This window comes from Saccostrea cucullata, unplaced genomic scaffold (assembly GCF_032062105.1).
Source record: "Saccostrea cucullata isolate Sc308-1 unplaced genomic scaffold, CSIRO_AGI_Scuc_v1 ctg877, whole genome shotgun sequence".
In the NCBI taxonomy this organism is placed as follows: Eukaryota; Metazoa; Mollusca; class Bivalvia; order Ostreida; family Ostreidae; genus Saccostrea; species Saccostrea cuccullata.
The window spans coordinates 420,544-440,657 of NW_026933070.1; the positions used below are offsets into that span (position 1 = coordinate 420,544).

At 35.3% G+C, this 20,114-nt stretch overlaps 2 protein-coding genes across 3 annotated transcripts in view; both read left to right on the forward strand.

Annotated features, from left to right (window-relative positions):
* Positions 1 to 20,114, forward strand: part of LOC134237164 (uncharacterized) — a 124,367-nt gene that overhangs the window by 57,496 nt on the left and 46,757 nt on the right. The window lies entirely within an intron of this gene.
* LOC134237163 (zinc finger MYM-type protein 4-like) lies at positions 1,302 to 14,628 on the forward strand. 2 transcript variants are annotated; one of them, XM_062719258.1, is made up of 19 exons: positions 1,302 to 1,595; positions 2,323 to 2,431; positions 2,903 to 4,387; positions 4,532 to 4,615; positions 4,832 to 4,950; positions 5,424 to 5,510; positions 5,591 to 5,617; positions 6,273 to 7,602; positions 7,986 to 8,087; positions 8,303 to 8,367; positions 8,581 to 8,728; positions 9,085 to 9,263; positions 9,436 to 9,562; positions 9,765 to 9,959; positions 10,121 to 10,603; positions 10,914 to 11,039; positions 11,403 to 11,660; positions 12,593 to 12,707; positions 13,745 to 14,628. In XM_062719258.1, exons 1-19 carry the CDS (start codon positions 1,497 to 1,499, stop codon positions 13,938 to 13,940), a joined length of 5,334 nt encoding a protein of 1,777 aa, XP_062575242.1. In that variant the 5' UTR covers positions 1,302 to 1,496; the 3' UTR covers positions 13,941 to 14,628. The 2 variants fall into 2 exon arrangements, with proteins under 2 accessions (XP_062575242.1, XP_062575243.1); XM_062719259.1 differs by having other exon boundaries at positions 4,538 to 4,615.

Below are 20,114 nucleotides of genomic sequence, written 5' to 3' on the forward strand. Positions count from 1 at the left end.
AATCATTTTCTATTTTATATCCGGCAGGACAAACAAATATTTTAGTTGTAAATGATGAGATCTGGGACAAAACGCTATAAAAGAATCCGATTTAAAGAAAAAAAATCCGAATCAATTTAAGCCGAAGTAAAGGGGGCGGGGGTTGGGGTGGTGATACCAAGACTTTGAGATCAGGAATAATAAAAAAATAAAATAACCCCCTTTTTCTGTAAAAGTGACAAGATATAGTTAAAAATATGTGTTTGAAATTTTTTTTTTTTTTTATGTATTTATTTGTTTGTTAATTTATGTATTCATTCATTTATTTAGTTTTTGTTTTTGAATATTTACTTCATCTATTTATTTTGTTTGCTTTTCTTTCATTCTTTCACAAAATATGTTGGCAAGTTTTAAGTTCTTTTCTTTTCTTTTTTTTTTGCGTCACAAGGGAAGGGTATATATAGGCCTTCCCTTAAACACTACGGGTCCCCATGCCGATTTTCAATTTTAAAATGTTGCCACCTCAACACAAAATTTTGCAAAGTTTTGGAAAAATGAAAAAAATGTGTAAATAATAGGCTATTTATAATACCTCGAAAATATAAAATTTCCCCATCAAACACATCAATATGTCGTTATAAGCAAGCAGATTGTACTTTTTCTCACGTTTAAAGAATGGCCCTATTCGGTATAATAAAAATACATGTATTTTTATTATACCGAATGGCCGCCATTATTTATCAAAACAACGTGAGAAAAAGTACAATCTAATCTTTAAATGCTAGTGACATATTAAATGTGTTTGAAGGGAAAAAATTTGTTATATTTTCTGGAAAAATTTTAAGTTACAAACAATTGCTTTTTTTGAAACAGCCAAAAATGTCCGAACTCGAAAATGAGGTCGAAGGGAGAATTTAAACATCGAACAAAATGTTGCCTGTGTATATATCTAGGCCTTCCCTTAAACACTACGGGTCCCCATGCCGATTTTCAATTTTAAAATGTTGCCACCTCAACACAAAATTTTGCAAAGTATTATGGAAAATTATTAGGTCTATTTATTATAAATGTGTAAATAATAGGCTATTTCCAAATCATTTATTGATTCAGCAAACTACAATATGATAATATTATAAACACAAATCTTTATATAAAAATGAATCTTCATACTGAGAAATACTGTTCTTGTAAACAGAATATTTTCTGAATCTTATAAGTTTAACTTCAGTCATTTGACTGTCTGCTAGTCCGTGATAGGTATAAAAGGAACTTCGAGTCCAACGTTATCATGCAAGTCGCACTTGTTCGACTTGAAATGAAAACGAGGCTCTGGCCGCCATATTTATCAAAACAATGCGGTTGTAGGACTTGCTTCATGAAAGAAAAGAAAGAATCTAATCTTTAAATGCTAGTGATTGCATGTAAAAATCCGAGGAAAGGTGAAAAAATTCTGTAATTGTATTCTGGAAAAATTTTAAGTTCACAAACAATTGCTTTTTGGTGTGAAACAGCCAAAAATGTCCGAACTCGAATCGAATGAGGTCGAAGACGCCGAGAATTTAAACATCGAACAAAATGTTACTGCGAAAGAGGACAAAAGCGATGCATCGGAAGCAGTGAGAATTCATTACTTGTATACTTTCTTTGCATGTATTTTAAGGGTTGGATGCAGCAACTTTTAGATATTTCAAGAAAACATACTGCAAAAAGGGGCACAACTCTTACTATATATTTTCCATTGATCTATTAATTTTATTTTTTGGTGGTTTATAAATAAATGTAAAAAAAAAATATGATAAAATAAATTAAAACTATAAAGTGTGGTGATAATTTAGTTAAATAGCATTTCATGAGTGAGTGAATATTTTTTCCAAGTGAAAACTTTCAGGGATAAGTACCTGTTTGGGGTCTTATTAAAGGGAAACAACTTTAAAAAATCTGCATCTGACTTTTTATTTAATGTATTAAGATTCTAAATAGCTTAGGATTAATAGAGATGTGAAAGTAAAAGCAATTTTCCCAATACATTATTTATTTCTAAATTTCCTCCCTTTCAATGGGTATTGAGTGAAAAGTGCACAGTTTTTTAAATTAAAGATTAAAAAATGAAAGGAAACAACTCATCATGTCTTTTTATTTTAATTTATTACAGATATTTAGAAGATATGTAATTTCTCTCTATTAAAAAAGAAAGAAACAGAAAAAAAAAGAATTTTTCCCCACATACCCAATTTGTGAATTTAGAATGCATATGAATTAATTTGTAAAAATTATCTTTCATTAAACATTGTACATTGTTTGAAGGATATTATAAAAATCAATTTTGCATTTCTTGCTTGCTAGGTGCTGAATGAAATTAATGGAATTGAGTTGAATGGAAGCTCTGAAGGACAAGATGTGTTGGACGGCATAGATCCCCCTTCTATGAAAACCCCATCTGCACCTGATAAAGGTACATATATTCATGGCAGAATTAAACAGAAACCATTACAAACATCTGGAATCAGCAGCCACTTTGAATCCTGCCCAAATTTTTTCTTCTATATTTTAACTCTATTAAAGAAACCACTAATCCAACACAGCCAGTGGCCAGTGCATTTAAGTCCTTCTTGTTCAACACACCTGTTTATGAATTTATTTATACTGCAAGTGAATTTTATTTTTTACAATTTGCAAAATTGCAGAGCAAGATGACAACAAGGCTACTTGGGTTAGCTTTGTGACACATGGACACTCATTACAAAATATTATAAATTTGTGTCAATAATTTCACAAGAAAGACCTAAGTCATGTCAAGGGTGATTGCAAAAGTAGAATATCAAAGAAATTTGAAAATTTGCATCATTTATAACCAAAATCCAAAAAAATATATCCCAATTTGGGCATTATTATTTTGTATCATCTGTCCATAATCATTTTGCAGAAGAGGATGAATCAATACCAGAAGAACCTGTATCACCTGAAATGAATTTGCTCGTAACAAATGTGGTGTCCCATGCCGAGGCCCCACTGAATGAGGACCCTCCTCCCTCCACAGAGGCGGTGCCGAATTCTGACAATGGGGCTCAGATTCCTGATGAAAACTGTGTCCCGAGCGAGGCTTCATCTGCTGAACTCTTGGGAACAACAAAAGATCAAGCGTCAGAGGATACTCAAGAGAAAGAGCAGGAAGTGAACTTAGAATCTCAAAATGAGGTACAGGAAGTAGCTGCCTTGTCTGACACTTCAGAAAAAGTTCAAGAAAATTTTTCAGAGGTGTACGAACAAACTAACACAGAAAATGAAAGTGCAGAGCAATTGTCCACTGGTATTTCACAAGAAACAGAGACCTCTGCTCCTCTCGCCCCAACTGTTCAAGACAGCACAGAAAGTGAGGTCTCTGGAATGGAAATACAAGATACAGTAATGGAGCCAGAAGTCCACGATTCAGGTGTTACTGAACAAGTCAGTGATATTGGCTCACAGGATGGAGGCTTAGGAGAATTAACAATAGCGTCTGTTGGCACGTTGCATGGTGACATCACAGATGAAAGCGCAATAGAGGCCATGGAGACGGAACACACAGATGACGCAATCCTGTCTAACTCCAACACTCAATGTGCTGCTGAGCCAAACACTGTAGCTGAGACCAATGATGAGAACATGGAGGTCACAGAGAACGAAGAAAGTCTCCTAAAAGAAGAGGAGGGAGAGGTTGATCAGAAGATGGAGGAGATGGATGAAGAAAGTTTACTGAAAGAGGAGGTCACACCAGAACAGGAGGAGAAGACAGGAGAAGGTGAAGTCCTACAGGAGATGACAGAGAAACCAGAGGAGAATTCTCAGGGGGAGGGTGTGAGCAGCTCTGAACCCGAGGAACCAGCCCAGGTGTTGTCAGGTGTGGAGACGATGGAAAGTGTTCCTGTGGAACCACCCGAGGCTTTAACTAGTACGGATACCACAGAATCAGCTGGTGCTAAGGAGAAATCAGCTGATGACACCACCCCTGTTGTGATTAAAAATGAAAGGCAAGAAAATTCACCAGATTCTGTTGAAGAGGAAAAACCCAACCAGACTGAAGGAGAAACAACAGAAACCAAGCCAGAGGTTGACTTACCAGAAACCAGTCAAACCACTGAATCTGTGAAATCAGAGGGAAAAGAAGAGCCAGAGATAGAAACATCAGAGGCTACAAAAGGCACTGAGGCAACAGAAGAGACTGAGAAGACATCTATGGCCTTGGAAGGCACTGAGACAACAGAAGGCACTGAGGCAAAATCTGAGGCCTTGGAAGGCACTGAGGCAAAATCTGAAGAAATAAGTGAAGTGAAAGACACAATTACAGAGTCAACTGATAGCAGCATGGAAAACAAGGGAGATAAATCTGATGCAGATGTTGTCATGATCGATGACAAAGAGGACACAAATGGTAAGTGTTTGATTTCTAGTAAAGTGGAAATTGATATTGCGTGGATTCTCATAAATCTAAAGGTTCAAAATAAATCTAAAGCATGTGTTATGCAAGCATCTTATTGCCGTTTTTTTTTGGTTTATGTTTTAAACTTTTTTTTAGAAAAAGAAGCAAACAAAGAAGAGAAGAAGAAAGAGAGTTCAGATGAATCTGATGACATTGCAATTGTGGGAGTCAGTCCAGCCAGTAAGATTGAATTTTTTTCAAAAAAAAAAAAATTTTTATATGTGGGTTCTTGGCATTGTAATAGAGCTTTCTGGCTGTAAAATTTGTGATTTTAATGACATATCACATATAAAATCTACAAACAATTTATTAATCTTGTTTTGATTAAGAATACTGAATTATAATTTTGACATGTATGAATCAGTGTGACTTCATATGACTTTAATAACAATGTAGCAAAAAAGCAGACAGCTGCAGCAGCTCCTAGTGGAGGCATGGGTCTACAGATTTCCTCAGTCAGCGGGGGCACAGACATTCCAGACATCGTTAACAAGGAGAAAAAAGATCAGCAAAAAGTGAGTGTTAGGGCATTGTTTTAAAACTGTTTTATGTAAAAAGGAATAATGTTTAATAATTATTTATTTTAAAGTTAAATATAGTGTATGAATTACTGTGTATCCTGTCATAAAACTTCTTTTGTGGTATATTTACTTAAAACTAATGTTCATTTTCTGTTTATATCTTGTAAACTTTGGGATAAAATGTGATTTGATTTACTTCTTACTGAAGAAATGAGTTTTTGAGCACATACTATAAAATCACATATTTTCGTGGGGTCAAATTTTCGTGGTTTGAGGAAAATTTCTTGGATTGTAGGGATTTGATTTCGTGGATGAAGAATTGTTGTGTAATTATGTATATATTGTTTTAAATTTCGTGATGGATATGAATTTGTAGGTATCTTCATACCTGGAAAACAACGAAAATTAAAACCCCCACAGTATCACAAATTTTGTGATTTCACAGTATTTTAAATGATTAATTACAGACTGAGGCCCCCAGACAGCCAGCTCCCCCAAAACCAGAGGTGAAGCAGGAGGCCAAAAAGTCGTCTCCAGCCAAGCCCACCAGTAAGGTCCAGACCTGTATTGTCTGCAGCAGGGTAAGCATACTGGGGGATATAAGTATAAAGGGGGGGGCAAGCCTGCCAGTAAGGTCCAGACCTGTATTGTGTGCAGCAGGGTAAGCATACTGGGGGATATAAGTATAAAAGGGGGGGCAAGCCCGCCAGTAAGGTTCAGACCTGTATTGTCTGCAGCAGGGTAAGCATACTGGGGGATGTAAGTATAAAGGGGGGGGGGCAAGTCCGCCAGTAAGGTTCAGACCTGTATTGTCTGCAGCAGGGTAAGCATACTGGGGGATATAACTATAAAGGGGGGGGCAAGCCTGCCAGTAAGGTCCAGACCTGTATTGTCTGCAGCAGGGTAAGCATACTGGAGGATATAAGTATAAAGGGGGGGGGGCTAACTAGTAAGGTGCAGACCTGTACAGGTGAATATAAATTTTTTTTAGGGGGGAACCATGGTAGAAAATTTATTTGTTCATACTTACTCACCATTTTACGTTTTCTTGAACAAAAACCTTTTCAACATATCCGTACATTGAATCTGTGTATCTGAATTTTCCATATGTAGGTTGAAATTTGTCCCCCTGAATCAGTGAAATTTTGGGAGTCCACAAATGAACACTGATGAATTAAATTTATTTCTCAGTAGATAACAATAAATATGAAAATACTAGCCTGCAAATAATTTTTAACTCGATAGACCTTGGTTCATTTTTTGATTAATTTGAATTTTTATTGACAGTTTATTGTAAACTTTTTATCTACATTTAGGTTGGGAAATGTAAATACAATATAGTACGTAACGGGGATGTAAAACACTTGTGTGATGATGTATGTTTCCAAAAATTCCGGGCCAATCCCACCAGTTACCTCAGAGGAACCCCCAAAGCACCAGCAGAAAACCACACCGAACTGAACAACGCCCACCCAACCAACTCTCACTCCAACCAGGAACAGTTCAAAACCTGCTCAGTGTGTCAACTCATGAACATAAAAACCTCCAAACCATTCCTCAACTGGCAGGGAATGGACTTCTGTGGGGAAGATTGTCTGGGAAAATTCCAGGGCTCCCTTAATGCCTCGTGTACAAACTGTGGAAACATGGTGACTGCCACTGCTAAAGGAAAATACTGTCTTAGGTTCGCCAATGAAGTGAAACAATTCTGTTCCAACAACTGTTATGTGGAATTCAAGAAACGACAGAAACTCTGTGAGTGTTGTCAGAAGGACATTTCCAAATCCACCGATGCTTTCGTAGCACCTGTTGGAAAAGAGGGGACATTCAAGGATTTTTGTAGTCAGTCATGTTTACAGAAGTACGAAGATAAAACTAACTGTGATGTCGAGATAGTAGGGGTAGAGAAAGCTCAGAAGTCCAAAGTTTTACCAAAGGGAGAATTCCCATGTTCAGTGTGTAAAAAACATTCAACTGTGAAGCATGAAATCCGACTAGAAGGTAAAGTTCACCGCCTGTGTAGCGATCCATGCTTTTCTGCTTTCCAGTACGCCAATAAATTGACCATGAACTCGTGTGATAACTGTGGCACTTACTGCTATGGTGATGGTGCTCCACAGTTTATCCAGTTTGAAGGGCAGCAAAAACGATTCTGTAGTTATGTGTGTGTCAACAAATTCAAATCGGAAAAGAAGAAAATAGTGGCTTGTGCTTGGTGTAACTCCAAGAAAAGTAACTTTGACATGATTGAAAGGGTAGATGCCCATAACAAGTATCAGCTGTTTTGTTCTTTGAACTGTTTATCCCTATATCGCGTTAACCTTCAGGCGACCTCTAACCAGGCGGTGGTGTGTGACCACTGTCGAAAGTTCGTCCCCGCCCAGTATCATTTGACTATGAGTGATGCATCGGTGAGGAACTTTTGTTCGTACCAATGTGTGATGGCCTTTCAGTCACAGTTTGCTGCATCAGGAGGAAAACAAACAGCACCAACTGCAAACCAGCACCATCAGCAACAAAAAGCTGCAGCACAGCAACATAAGCCTCCACAGCAACATAAGCCTCCACAGCAACAAAAGTCATCCCTGCTGCAGCAACAGAAAACACCACAACAATCAGCACCTGTGACAAGAAACGCTACCAGAGGTAAAATACTGATTCTGTGGGCCTTACAAAATAGTTAGCATATAAATAAAAATGGAGGTTTGAGATAAGGCTAAAAAAAATTAATTTCTTGGTTCTTAGACCCTCCCTGTTCTCTTCCAAGGGTGCCTCATTGACCCTTTTTATTGCTAAACCAATAAAATGAAAACACCAAATCACCTCTCTCATTATTTTTTGAGATTTTGTACAATGTAAAAAGCTGCCTCATCGTTTTGGGGGCAATAAAAAGTAAAAAAAAAAAATGCCTCCCTCCCTCATCATATTTCTTGAAAAAAGGCCTGAGAACCAAGGAATTAATTTTGCATGGCCTAATGCATTTGCTTGATTGTTATGAATTTATTTTTATGGGTAACTTGTAATTTCAGCCCCACCCTCCAAACAACCCCCAGCATCAAAGCAGTTATCCCAGAGGATGGGACCCGGAGCCAACCCTGTCATATCCAACGTTGTGTCACTAGCTCCTAAAGGTAAACCAGGCAAATAAGGTGTCTTAATTATAAACATTGTAAACTACTATTGGTATATTCTGTTATAGATGTGTCCAGATTTAACCATGTTTACCCTTCTTAAAAGTGGTTTAGAAAACAATGTAAAAAGCTAATGTAGGAAAAGTTACAAGTTTTCTTTTGGAAAAAAGAAAATAATGGAAAGACAGTGTAAAAAAAGATTAAATATTTTGTAGGAAATCAGCAGAGTGGATTGAAATCTGTCACCAGTGTTCCAGCAACAAGCCAGCCACAGACAAAGGTAGCAAAATTAATGTATCAATGGACATAGATAAGAAATTATTTCTATTTGAATTTTTATTGAATGTGGCCGGGTTGTTATATTTTGTAACTTGAAGTGTTTAGTTACTGGTAGCTATTTTGTGAGTTGCTAACTTGGTAGACATTTTGTGAGTTATTAAAGCAGCCAATATTTTAGGACTTGGTAAATATATAGAATTTTTTAATTTTTCAGACAACTCAGATTCAGGTACAACAGCAGATAGTTATCCAGCCACCATGGCCTAAAACTCAGAAGAACAAATCTGTAGTGTGTAAACCATTTCTACAGACCAAGGCTACGTCCTGTAGGCCCCACACCCACACCGTAGGGGTCCAAACAGGTACTGATCTCAGAAAAAGGGCATGTATAGCTAATCAAAATAGTGTCTAGTTTCTCAGGCCCTGTCACATTGTGTCAAACACCACAGAATTGATGAAACTGATGAAACAAAAAAGAAACATTTTGGCCTAATCAATCATTGTTTCACAGTAAAAGGCCCCTGTTTTACTGTATTCAGAAAAGTAATGTTTTTCATTGAAAGGTAAATATAAAATAGAAAATGTGATAATGGAATTGAAATAATTTTAGAATTTGTGCTTAATTAATTGTTGCTTCAGCAAAAATGTTATTTGATTTCTTAGAAGTCCATCAGTAAGTACATGTATCACAAAACATAGTAAATTCTTTTAATTTCAGAAAAGTCAGAACCAGATAAGGTGATCCTTCCCGTCCCTATACCATTTTATGTACCGGTTCCCATGGCGATGTACACGCAGCCTACACCTGTTCCATTCCCACTTCCTGTACCCATACCCGTGCCATGTTTCATCCCAACCACTAAAAAATCTGCCGACGGAATCCTCAAGCAGATCAAGGTAACTAAGAGAATTGATCATAATGGCCAATAAAAAGTCCACCAAATGAATTTAATGTTATGACCAAAGAAGTCAACTTGAAAGAAAAGTCTACTTTGAAATTCAAGTATTTGAACCATTTTGTGTTGATTTGCGTTGACGTTAAAATTCAAATTTTTTTTGTCCAATTTAGGAAATTCGTGAGAAAATTCCCAGTGACCCCCTTGAGGCAGAGCTGCTAATGATGGCTGAAGCTGTCGCAGGGGTAGAAAAAGACTCGGATTCAGAATCTGAAAAGGAGGCTGAGGTGGAACCTGAAGGTAATCTATTCTGATGTAAGGCATTGCTGAAAGATTGATAATCTTTCACGAACAGAATTAATCCTTAAGAAGATTCCCATCCATACAGTGTTCTGAGAAACGAAAAAGATTCATAATGAATTGATTTGAATTGTGTGCAAGCAGATTTTTTTATTTTGAAATACCTGTAGCACTATGTTAATGTTTCCTTAAATCATTTCAGGAAAGACAAGTTGTAAATCACCAATACCAACTCCAAAGACCAATGGTCCTGAGACGAATGCTGAAGCTGCACTGACGGAGAGCAATGGAGAACTGGGAGAAGACATGCTACAAATGGCCCTAAGAATGGCCTCAGAATTGACTGAACCTGTCATGGATTTAGAGAATTCTATAGAGCCAGTCCCGGTCAACACAGGTACATCAAGTTAACTATGATTGAAAAATTCTTTAAGTGACAATAAATTGAAGCCTACAGAGTTATTTTAAAAAAGAAAAAAAAACTGAGAATACAGTGAAGAAATTCATAAAGGGGGGATTTTCTTGATTTTGAAATTTTTATAAAAATGTAATTTACAGAGCCCCCACCAGCGCCTCCTAAATCAGTCCCTGAAGAACCGCCCCAAGTGGAGGAGGACGATGAGGTTTATGTCCCCCGAGAAACGAGGTCAGGACGGGCCTCCACGAAACGGTCTTCACGGGGAGGTGGTGGCAACAAACGCAGAAATAAACGTCAGAAAGTGAACCACCAGGTGGAGACGCCTATGGAGGAGAGTATCAGTGAGGCCCCAGAACCCGAGGTCCACGAACCAGCCCCGGACGCTAACATGTACCTAAAGTACACCTACGGAGTCAATGCTTGGAAGCACTGGGTTGTACAGAAAAACGCCCAGCTGGAGAAGGTGTCTAAACAAGGCTCAGGAAAACTCAAAATGTTTAAAACGGACATGATGGGTTGTACTGCTGATGAACTGAATTATTCTCTGTGTTTGTTCGTGAAAGAAGTTAGGAAACCGAACGGGGAGGAGTATGCACCTGACAGTATATTCTATCTGTGTTTAGGTAACTATGTAATCTCTTTGTGAGCCTTGGTAAATATTGATCAGTAAATTGTGCTAATACTGGTTAATTCTGCCTCTAGTTAATCATCACAAAACTCTATGTAAATGTTAATGTATTCTAGCTGTATCTTGAAAACATAAACAAATTCTATGTTTAATGATGTAAATGACAGCACATATTACCTGTATCTAGGTCAGTGTTGGTAAATCCTTTATCTATTTTAGTATAATGAATAATCTGGTAATGAAAATATAAGAATACACTGATCAATATATTTAACTTGAGATACCTGTAATGTTCTTCCTGACAGGTATTCAGCAGTATCTCTTTGAGAATGGCAGGATAGACAATATCTTCACTGATATGTATTACGAGAAGTTTACAGAGTGTTTAAATGAATTACTTATTTCTTATGAACCAAAGGTCAATGCTGCTGGTAAGATTATAAATTTTTTCAAAATCAAAGTTAAAAATTACATGCACATGTAATTACAGTGCTAAATTGTGACTGACATATGATTTGATTGGTAAATCTGTAGGTCAGAGACCCAATCATTATTAATGTGTATACAGTATTTGCAAAATTTCTGTAATCATGATAATTAAATATTTATGATTCAGAATTAGAATTCAAATTTTTTTGGCAACTTTACACATTTATTGACATTGCATGTGTTTGCAAATGTTTGTGGTATTATTTTAAATAATAGCCATAATAATGTAAATTTAAGTGATTTATTAGGTAGTATTAATTGTGGTGTTAGTTTGGAACTGTGATGAAACCCTCGTTTATTTCTAGGTCAGCTGGTGTGTCGTATAGAGGAGGAGCACCTCTGGGAGTCTAAACAGCTGGGGGCCCACTCCCCCCACGTACTTCTGAACACACTGGTTTACTTCAACACCAAATACTTCATGTTACAGTCCGCCGAGGACCACCTGAAGCTCTCGTTCACTCATATCATGAAGCACTGGAAAAAGTCACCACCAGGAAAAGGAAACTCTTCTGGGCGAAGTGTGTTCCTCCGATACTACTGCCCAACACCACTCAAAAATCAAAGTAAGTCCTCCAATACTACTGCCCAACACCACTCAAAAATCAAAGTAAGTCCTGCGATACTACTGCCCAACACCACTCAAAAATCAAAGTAAATCCTGCGATACTACTGCCCAACACCACTCAAAAATCAAAGTAAGTCAGGCATATCTGTATGTACATGTACATGTCTCAGATAGCACATGTTCTGTACAAAGCACAAGTCCAAATCATATTGTTGGTCCCATACCATATGGCCATCAATTACAGTAAGGCTATGAAAAATTAATTCCTTGGTTCTCAGGCCTTTTTTCAAGAAATATGATGAGGGACTGCCCAACACCACTCAAAAATTTTTTTAAACTTTTTATTGCCTCACAACATGATGAGACAGTTTTTTTCACATTGTAGAAAACCTTAAAAAAGGATGAGGGAGGTGATTCGTTGTTTTTATTTAATTGATTTAGCAATCCAAATCATATTAGGCGCCCTTGGAAGAGATATGGCCATCAATTAAAGTAAACATAATTTTTTACAGTTATAGTAAACATAATTTTTTACACAGGTAAATTTCACAGAATCACAATTTTTATGCAATTTGTGGGTAGAAAATTACAAGGATCCTTTTTGATTGCCACTAAATGTTTTAAATACACTTTAGGAACCCTGGGCCAAATTTCCCTGGAAAATTTATGGCCGCTTACCCCAGTACATAGCCTAAATTAATACCCCACTGAATCACTGTCTTCTACAGTATTTCAAATTCTCTGATACTTTATTACTTACTGTTTGTCCTTCCTTCTAATTCATTTGCTCAGATGCAAAACAAGAATTATTAAATACTTTCGAAGAAAAAAAAGAACTTCTACCTGTAAATTTACCTGTGCTATTTGCTACATGTGAAATCAAGTTCTGTGAAAAAAAAACAACATGTACCTTTAAACATATAATTGTAGATGATTCTCAAAAGGCCAAGAAAAAGGAGGAGCTGCCTATTTATGAGCAAGCTGAGAATGTAGACAATCCTCTTAGGTGTCCAGTCAAATTGTACGAGTTCTATCTCTCCAAGTGGTAAGTTCTCAGAAGAAAGCACAAAAGTACAAAGAAAAGTTCTCATCAGAAAGCACAAAGAAGTTCTTAAACTGCTTCACTTTTGTAACCTGGTATTTGTCAGTTCTGTAGTCACTGCCTTCATATAGTACAGTACCTTTGTGTGTGGACTTGCTTATTAATGTGCTTTTTTTTTTCATGACTGTATGTGTTTTTTTCATTGTATGATTGTATGCTTTCTATATTGCAGGCCTAGTGATTATAAAAAATAGTAAGTTCAATCTCATTGCTCTCTACCCCACTCCTCCTTTTAGAATATAGAGTTCTGATCAATGTATGAATGTCATCTTCCTATGTTTATACAGGGAAAAACTCGGATAAAAAAAGGAGATGAAATTATGACAAATTAAATATACCATACTAGACAAAATTTGAGACATGTATTATCTAAGATTATTAATGTAAGAAACATCTTCCTTATTAGCTTGGGGTCATTAACTCCTTGCAAAAATGGGTAATGTATGAGAATTGTACATGAACATTACTAAGCCTTGTATGGACATATGTATTCTTCTATAGAAGAGAGTATTTTAGAATCTAGCATGACAATAACATATGCTCTGAAATTTCAATGTGAGCGCAGTGACATTTTTTGCATGCTTAATTAACATTTTGGGAGAAGGTTGTTTCTTAAAACATCACAAGAAATGGATTTGTTTTAGCACACACTTAAAATTTTTTATCCAAAAATTCATTTTTAACTATGATTTGAGAAAAGAGTTGTTTATGGAAGAAAGCTTTGTTTGAATTGTGATATATATACCAGATAAAGGAACTAAAGCAGTGAGATTGAACTTTAGTTTAGTAGCACCATTTCTGCTTACTAGCTTAATTAAATGTTTTCCAAAGAAGTACCAAAGCTGAACTTTACTGTGACTCTATAAAATATAGATTGTGAACATGGTCTTTTAATACAATTTTCAAGGTATAAATTTATCATTTTGAAGCCAAGAAACTTACAATTCAATAAAATGATTTTCTCTATTACTCTGTTACAGCCCAGAGAGTATAAAGAATCGCAGTGACGCGTTTTACCTAGTCCCCGAGCGTTCCTGTGTCCCAGACAGTCCAGTGTGGTATTCTACACAGAACTTATCAGTAGAAGCCATGAACAAAATGTTACACAGAATCCGATTGGTCCGAGAAATACAGGAAGCCAAATTTCACACACAACCAGTGTTTTCTTCTACCTGAGCAAGGGTCCGTGTTGTGAGAAACTACATTTTTACGGTGGATGACTGTACTATGGTGCTTATTTTCAGTGCAAGAGTCTGTCAGAAGTGATTGAATGTTGTGAAGGATGAATCAAAAAGAACAATGAACAGTTTTTGAGGAAGCTGCATTACATGAAAATTGTAAATTTTTGTTTTCAGTAATGTAATGATAGAAATCTGCAGTTGTGCGTATATGTCACTAGGTTGTCAGTTAAATTTTAAGTGCACACTCTTTAATACACCATACATGTAGTTTTCAAATTTGTCAGAAATTTTTAGGTTTCTCATTTTACCCTTCACTTTCATTTTTGTCAAATTTCCAGATGTAGTTTTTTTCACCAAATTTTACAATCATGAAAATTTCCAACATAAGATATACATTTTTGACATTATGTACACCAAGGCTGTGTATTTGTGTTTTGAGAGAACTATAAATGGAATACAATTGATTTTATATTCAGCAATATTTGTTGTACATGTATAATGATATATTCCTCATGATGAACAAGTGGTGACTCATATTGATTTTGTACAGATTTTTTTAGTATATTTACTTTGAAGTACATTGTATATTGCAATTATTGTGTATGCTGATGTACTGAGAGCAGATGTTGAGAGAGGTATTGTAGTAGATGCATAATGCAAAACAATAAAAATCTTAGAAATAACCATGTTTTCTTTATTTCTAAATTATTCTCCTCTTTAAAACTTGGCCCTTAAGTTCATAAAAAAATGAATCTCCTTTATCCAAAAGTACTGTCTGATTGCAATTGGCTCATTGGCCCTCAAGATGACATGTTATGATCATGAAAGCTCACTTGAGTTGTAACAGGAAAGGAGAAAATGTATGGCTTGATCAGAAATGGAACCCAGGACTGTTGCATCAGTAGTCATGCTTTACCCACAGAGCCACTCATGATGATATCCACAGCCCAAACCATTACATTCCTCCCTCCTTAAATTGACCCTAAAAGATGCAAACCAAGTTGTTAATAGACCCTGGTAGGACTTTCACCTGCAATTCCAAGGGTGGTCTGCCACTAAATCTGTAACGGGAAAGAAAACAAGAGGCCCAAGGGCCTTGAATGCTCTTCAGAGAAATTGTACAATCTTGCACTTCTATCTGAAGCCTCTAAGTATCTGATACTTAGCTTATAAGTAACTGATATATGTTAAAATTTCCAAAAAAATGTCAAAAGTAGGTCACTGAGCTTCATGTAGGTTTCATTTGACATTCTCCAAAGATCCAAGATGCTTCCAATGACAAGTTTGATGATTCTTAGCCAATTAGGACTGGAGATTTAAATAAAGCCATGAAAAAACCCATGAGAATTCCATATAGGTCTGTGACCTACCCATAAGTAGCTCATGGTGACCTACCCATAATGGTGACCTACCCATAAGTAGGTCATGGTGACCGACCTATAAGTAGTTCACAGTGACCTATGTTTGGTTGTTCTTTTCCGAGGACCCAAGATGCATTAATTGATAAAGATTGATGATTCCAGGACCTGAAAATATTTAAATATAGCCATAAAATTTTTTAAAATAGGTCACAATGACGTACTTTTTTGTTTGAAATTCTCCAAGGACCTAAGATACATCAATTGACAAAGGTTGTACATTACAAGCCAATAAGGACCTAAAAAACATAAATTTATTATATATAGCCATAAATTTCAAAAGTAGGTCACCATGACCTACAAGGACCCAGGATGAATCAATGGACAAAGTTTGATAAATCTAAGCTAATAATTACCCTAGATATAATATATGAAGCGTGAATTTAACCATTGTGACGTAATGACAGCCAAGTCCGTTCAGTTAGGACTGTGTCAGTGCATTCAGTTTGAGGGATTATCAGTAATATAACTATTATGGACTTCAGTAAACTGTCAATATGTGGTTATAAGGACTCATGGCAAATGATATTGACCTCAGACACAGAAAATGATAGCGACATCGCAGGCTGTCGCTATCACTTTCTGTGTCTTCGGTCAATATCAATTGCCATGAGTCCTTATAACCACATATCGACCTACACTGAAGTCCATAATTGTATAATGACGTCAAGTACTACATAACTTTAGTGCAACCGAACAGCGTGTCGTACGATATTACTTTCCGCGAACCCGCTTTCGCATCGATATCACAAAAGGAGGAATATCACGTGACGTACTTTCAGCCAATGAAAACTATGAAAATAATCTTCTTATATAATATTCAAATACTGTAAACCAACTTTTATTTGCATGCGAGAAATTTTCGTGAAGTTTGTGACATCCTTGTCATCGCGAATATTTCTCGCCACGAAGCGGTACTTAAAGTCTCTCCGTCTATTTACAACAGATCCAAAAAGGCTTGATCGTGAAAATTAATCATCGCCAACTAGTTTACCTCTGGTAAATCGCGAAATAAAGTCATTGCGAATAAAAGTTGGTTTACAGTATAGCCATAAAATTTCAAAAGTAAGTCACGGTGACCTACTTTTTGGTTGACATGCACCAACTGACGAAGTTTGATGATCATAAGTTTTGAAAGTATCCAAAATGTGCCCTTTAAACAATTTGAAAACAAAAGCCTGCAAAATTTTAAAAGTAGGTCACTGTGACTTACTTTTTCAAAAATATGTTTTAAGATGCATCAACTTACAAGATTTGATAAATCTAAACCTCTCAGTATCTGAAATAATTTGATTAAATGTTTCAGAAAATATTAGCCATAAAATTCAGAAAGTAGGTCAAGGTGACCTACTAAGTTGACATTGTTTGAGGACCCAAGATGCATCAGCTGATAAAGTTTGATGACCAAAGGTCTTAAAGTGTTCAAAATATGCCTCTTAATCAATATGAAATCAAATGCCTGCAATATTCAAAAAGTAGGTCACCATGACCTAATATTTAGTTAATATGATATCACATCTGAAGATGCATCAACTTACAAGATTCGATGATCCTAGTTTTTATAGTAAGCAAAATATCAATCTTTTATAAAGTGTAATTTTTGGTCAACTTTGAAGTGACCTTGAGACCACACACTTTGCCCTAGGGTGTTGCCTTCAACAAATATTAATCTTCAACATATCCTAACCCTTGTATTTCAGTTTAGCGATAATCTTCCTGGTGGTTCTTCAGAAAAAGATTTTTTAGCAACCAGTACTTTTGGTTTTATTTACCTGATTATCTTAATTACTAGTTTAAGGGTCATAACCTTATATCCTGTAATAAATTTGACAATGATTGGCCAAGGGCTTCTCTTTATTTTTTTTTAAAATTATTAATTTTAATTAAAATATTATTAACATATATGTTTGTAATGAATTTCCGTCTTCCGTCCTTTTGGTCCTTCCGTCACACTTTGCGTTTAGCTCTGTTCAAAGCTAAGTTTCAAAGAAACTATCCAAGATATTTTAATCAAACTTCATATGATGATAGTGTGGCGGTCAGCCAGGTTCGATCGCCGGTGGCCAGATAGCTCAGATTTTCAAAATTCACAAGTTTTATTTTTCTAAAATCATGTTCTCAGTAATGTCATCTTCAAAACATTTTATTATTTTATTTTCTCCCGTTATCATTTGGTGCTGTGCCATGTTAAGCATATTTTGGAAAAGGTGAAAGACCTACAAAAAACGGATGAACCTGGGTTGGGTCTTTTGAGGACCAAAGTTAACGCTTAAATGAGGGAGAATGTAAATGTGAAATCCATTTCATTTGTCAAAAAATGGTGGCCATTCTATAGCTCACTTTTTGGTAGAACAAACCTGTTCATTTAAATCACACTGAAAGACTTCGATAATGCATATACTTCGTAGCGTAGTGGTAAAGCGCTTGCATTTTCTCCAAACCTGTTACAGAGATAGATATACATGAGAGCTTTTCAACTGCTTAAAAACATTTTTATTAACTTGACCGTTCCTTTAGGTCACCTTAACCTCAACTTTCACACAATTGAATTTGGCTCAGTTTTAAACATACCATGAAATTCACAAGAGAGTGTTATCAAACTTCACATTTTGATACTTAATACTGATGAGAGCTAACAACTGAAAAAATGTTTTTGACCTTGACCTTTCCTTTGACCTTGATCTCAATTATCTTTATCATAAATTTTATTTCATCATAAATGGTTGAAGATACCAGATTTCAAAGCATTAATTTTTTTCAAACTTCATATGCTGTTACATACTAGTATTGATGAGAGCAATTCAACTGCATCAATATTTTTTACCATGACCTTTCCTTTGCAAACAAAAAGATTTTCAAAGAATTCACTTTTCCTATCATTGTCAAACTCCACATATGCTGATGTAAGCAATTCACACTGCATCAACAATTTTGACCTTGACCTTTTATTTGACCTTGACCTCACTTTTATCAAATTGTGTTTAAGAACCCTCTCTACACTGCACACTAAAGAGTTCAAAGATTCTAAGGTTTTTTTGCTATATAGTTAGCCCAGCCCTAACACCAGAATCTGCCCATCAAATTCAAAATTCTAAAAATTGAAATTTACAATATACATGTGTATTACTCAATTTGTAATGAATACAAGTATTCTTAACATTTTTAACGGCCACGATCAATTAACTAAACGTTTTATTTACATGTATTTTCTCTATTGAAGTAATTAACAATGAATTGTATTCACTGATACTGTGTTGTCTATATAACATTTTTCCCGCCCTAGCACCAGAACCCCTGACCCTGGCACCATACAGTGAAAATTAAATAAACTCAATATTAACTCCTTTATACAATATATTTTTCTCAATTTCAAAAAAAATTTTTGCACTTGTGTAGAGAGGGTCCTTAAGTCAATTTTAATTAAAGACATCATTCTAGATATTTTTTATCAAACTTCATATATTGATACATATTGATGAGAGATATGCATCTGCATCAACATTTTTGACATTGACCTTTCATTTGACCTTGACCTCACTTTTCTTAAATCAGTGTCAAACTTCATATGCTGATACATACTGATGTAAGCAATTCAACGGCATCAACATTTTTGACCTTGACGTTTTATTTGACCTTTACCTTACTTTTATCAAATTGTGTTTAAGTCTGTTTAAATGTTAAAAACATCATTCACCTGAGTGACTCAGGTTTTTATTAAAACAATCAAATTTCATATGTGTAAAAGATACATATAAAATTTTGAGAAAAAATAGATATGCAACTGTCTTTTTTCAACATTTTTGACCTTGACCTTTGCTTTGACATTAACCAAACTTTTTCTTGCAAAAAATTAATCTTTGGTTAAAATATCATAAGCCGATAGATATTGAGCAAAAAAAATTCCAAGTACATGTATCAGATATTGCTTTACCTTAACACTTTTATGCTACACAGCTCATGAGGAATTCATTTTTATCCATTTGTGTTTAAGTCAATTTTAAAGAAACCATTTATAATATTTTTTTCAACTTCATATGCTGATACTTACTGATGAGAGCTTTTTAACTGAATCAATAGTTTTTGACCTTGGCATTTTCTTTGACCTTGACCTCACTTTAAAGAAATTAGTGTCAAACTTCATATGTTGATACATACTAATGTATAGCACTTATGAATATAAAACAATACTTTTAAAGATATTTTTCCAAATTTCATATACTAATACAAATTTTCATGTTGCTTTACTAATATACCCTCGGCGGGGCATTCATGTCCTATGGACATATGTATTTCTAGTTTTTGTTGGTTTATTAAAATTATCAATTTAACCAAAAGTATTACTTACATCATATTTGAAAGTAATAGGAATTTTCATAACTTTAATTTTTGGTAGCTAAGAATCGGGAAAAGATGGGTGAACAAGGCGTGCAGAATGCCTATAGCTTCAGATATTAAGAAATCATATTCATTTTGTGAATTAAGTATTTAAATTAAGTTTGCATTATTGAAGTTTATGAAATTATGAGAAACAAACCTTTTCCGAGAGAAAAAAATCTTGGAAAAAATTATTCTTTTGATAAAATATGATAGTATTCGTGGGATTCGAACTCAAGCAATAAAAATTCGGAGTATCAGATATTGCTTTGAGACTAACGCAATAACCACTATGCTACATGGCTCATGAGGAATTGGGGCATTTAAATCTTGTTTGTGATATGACCTTTGACTTCATGGACTTGGAGTATTTCTCA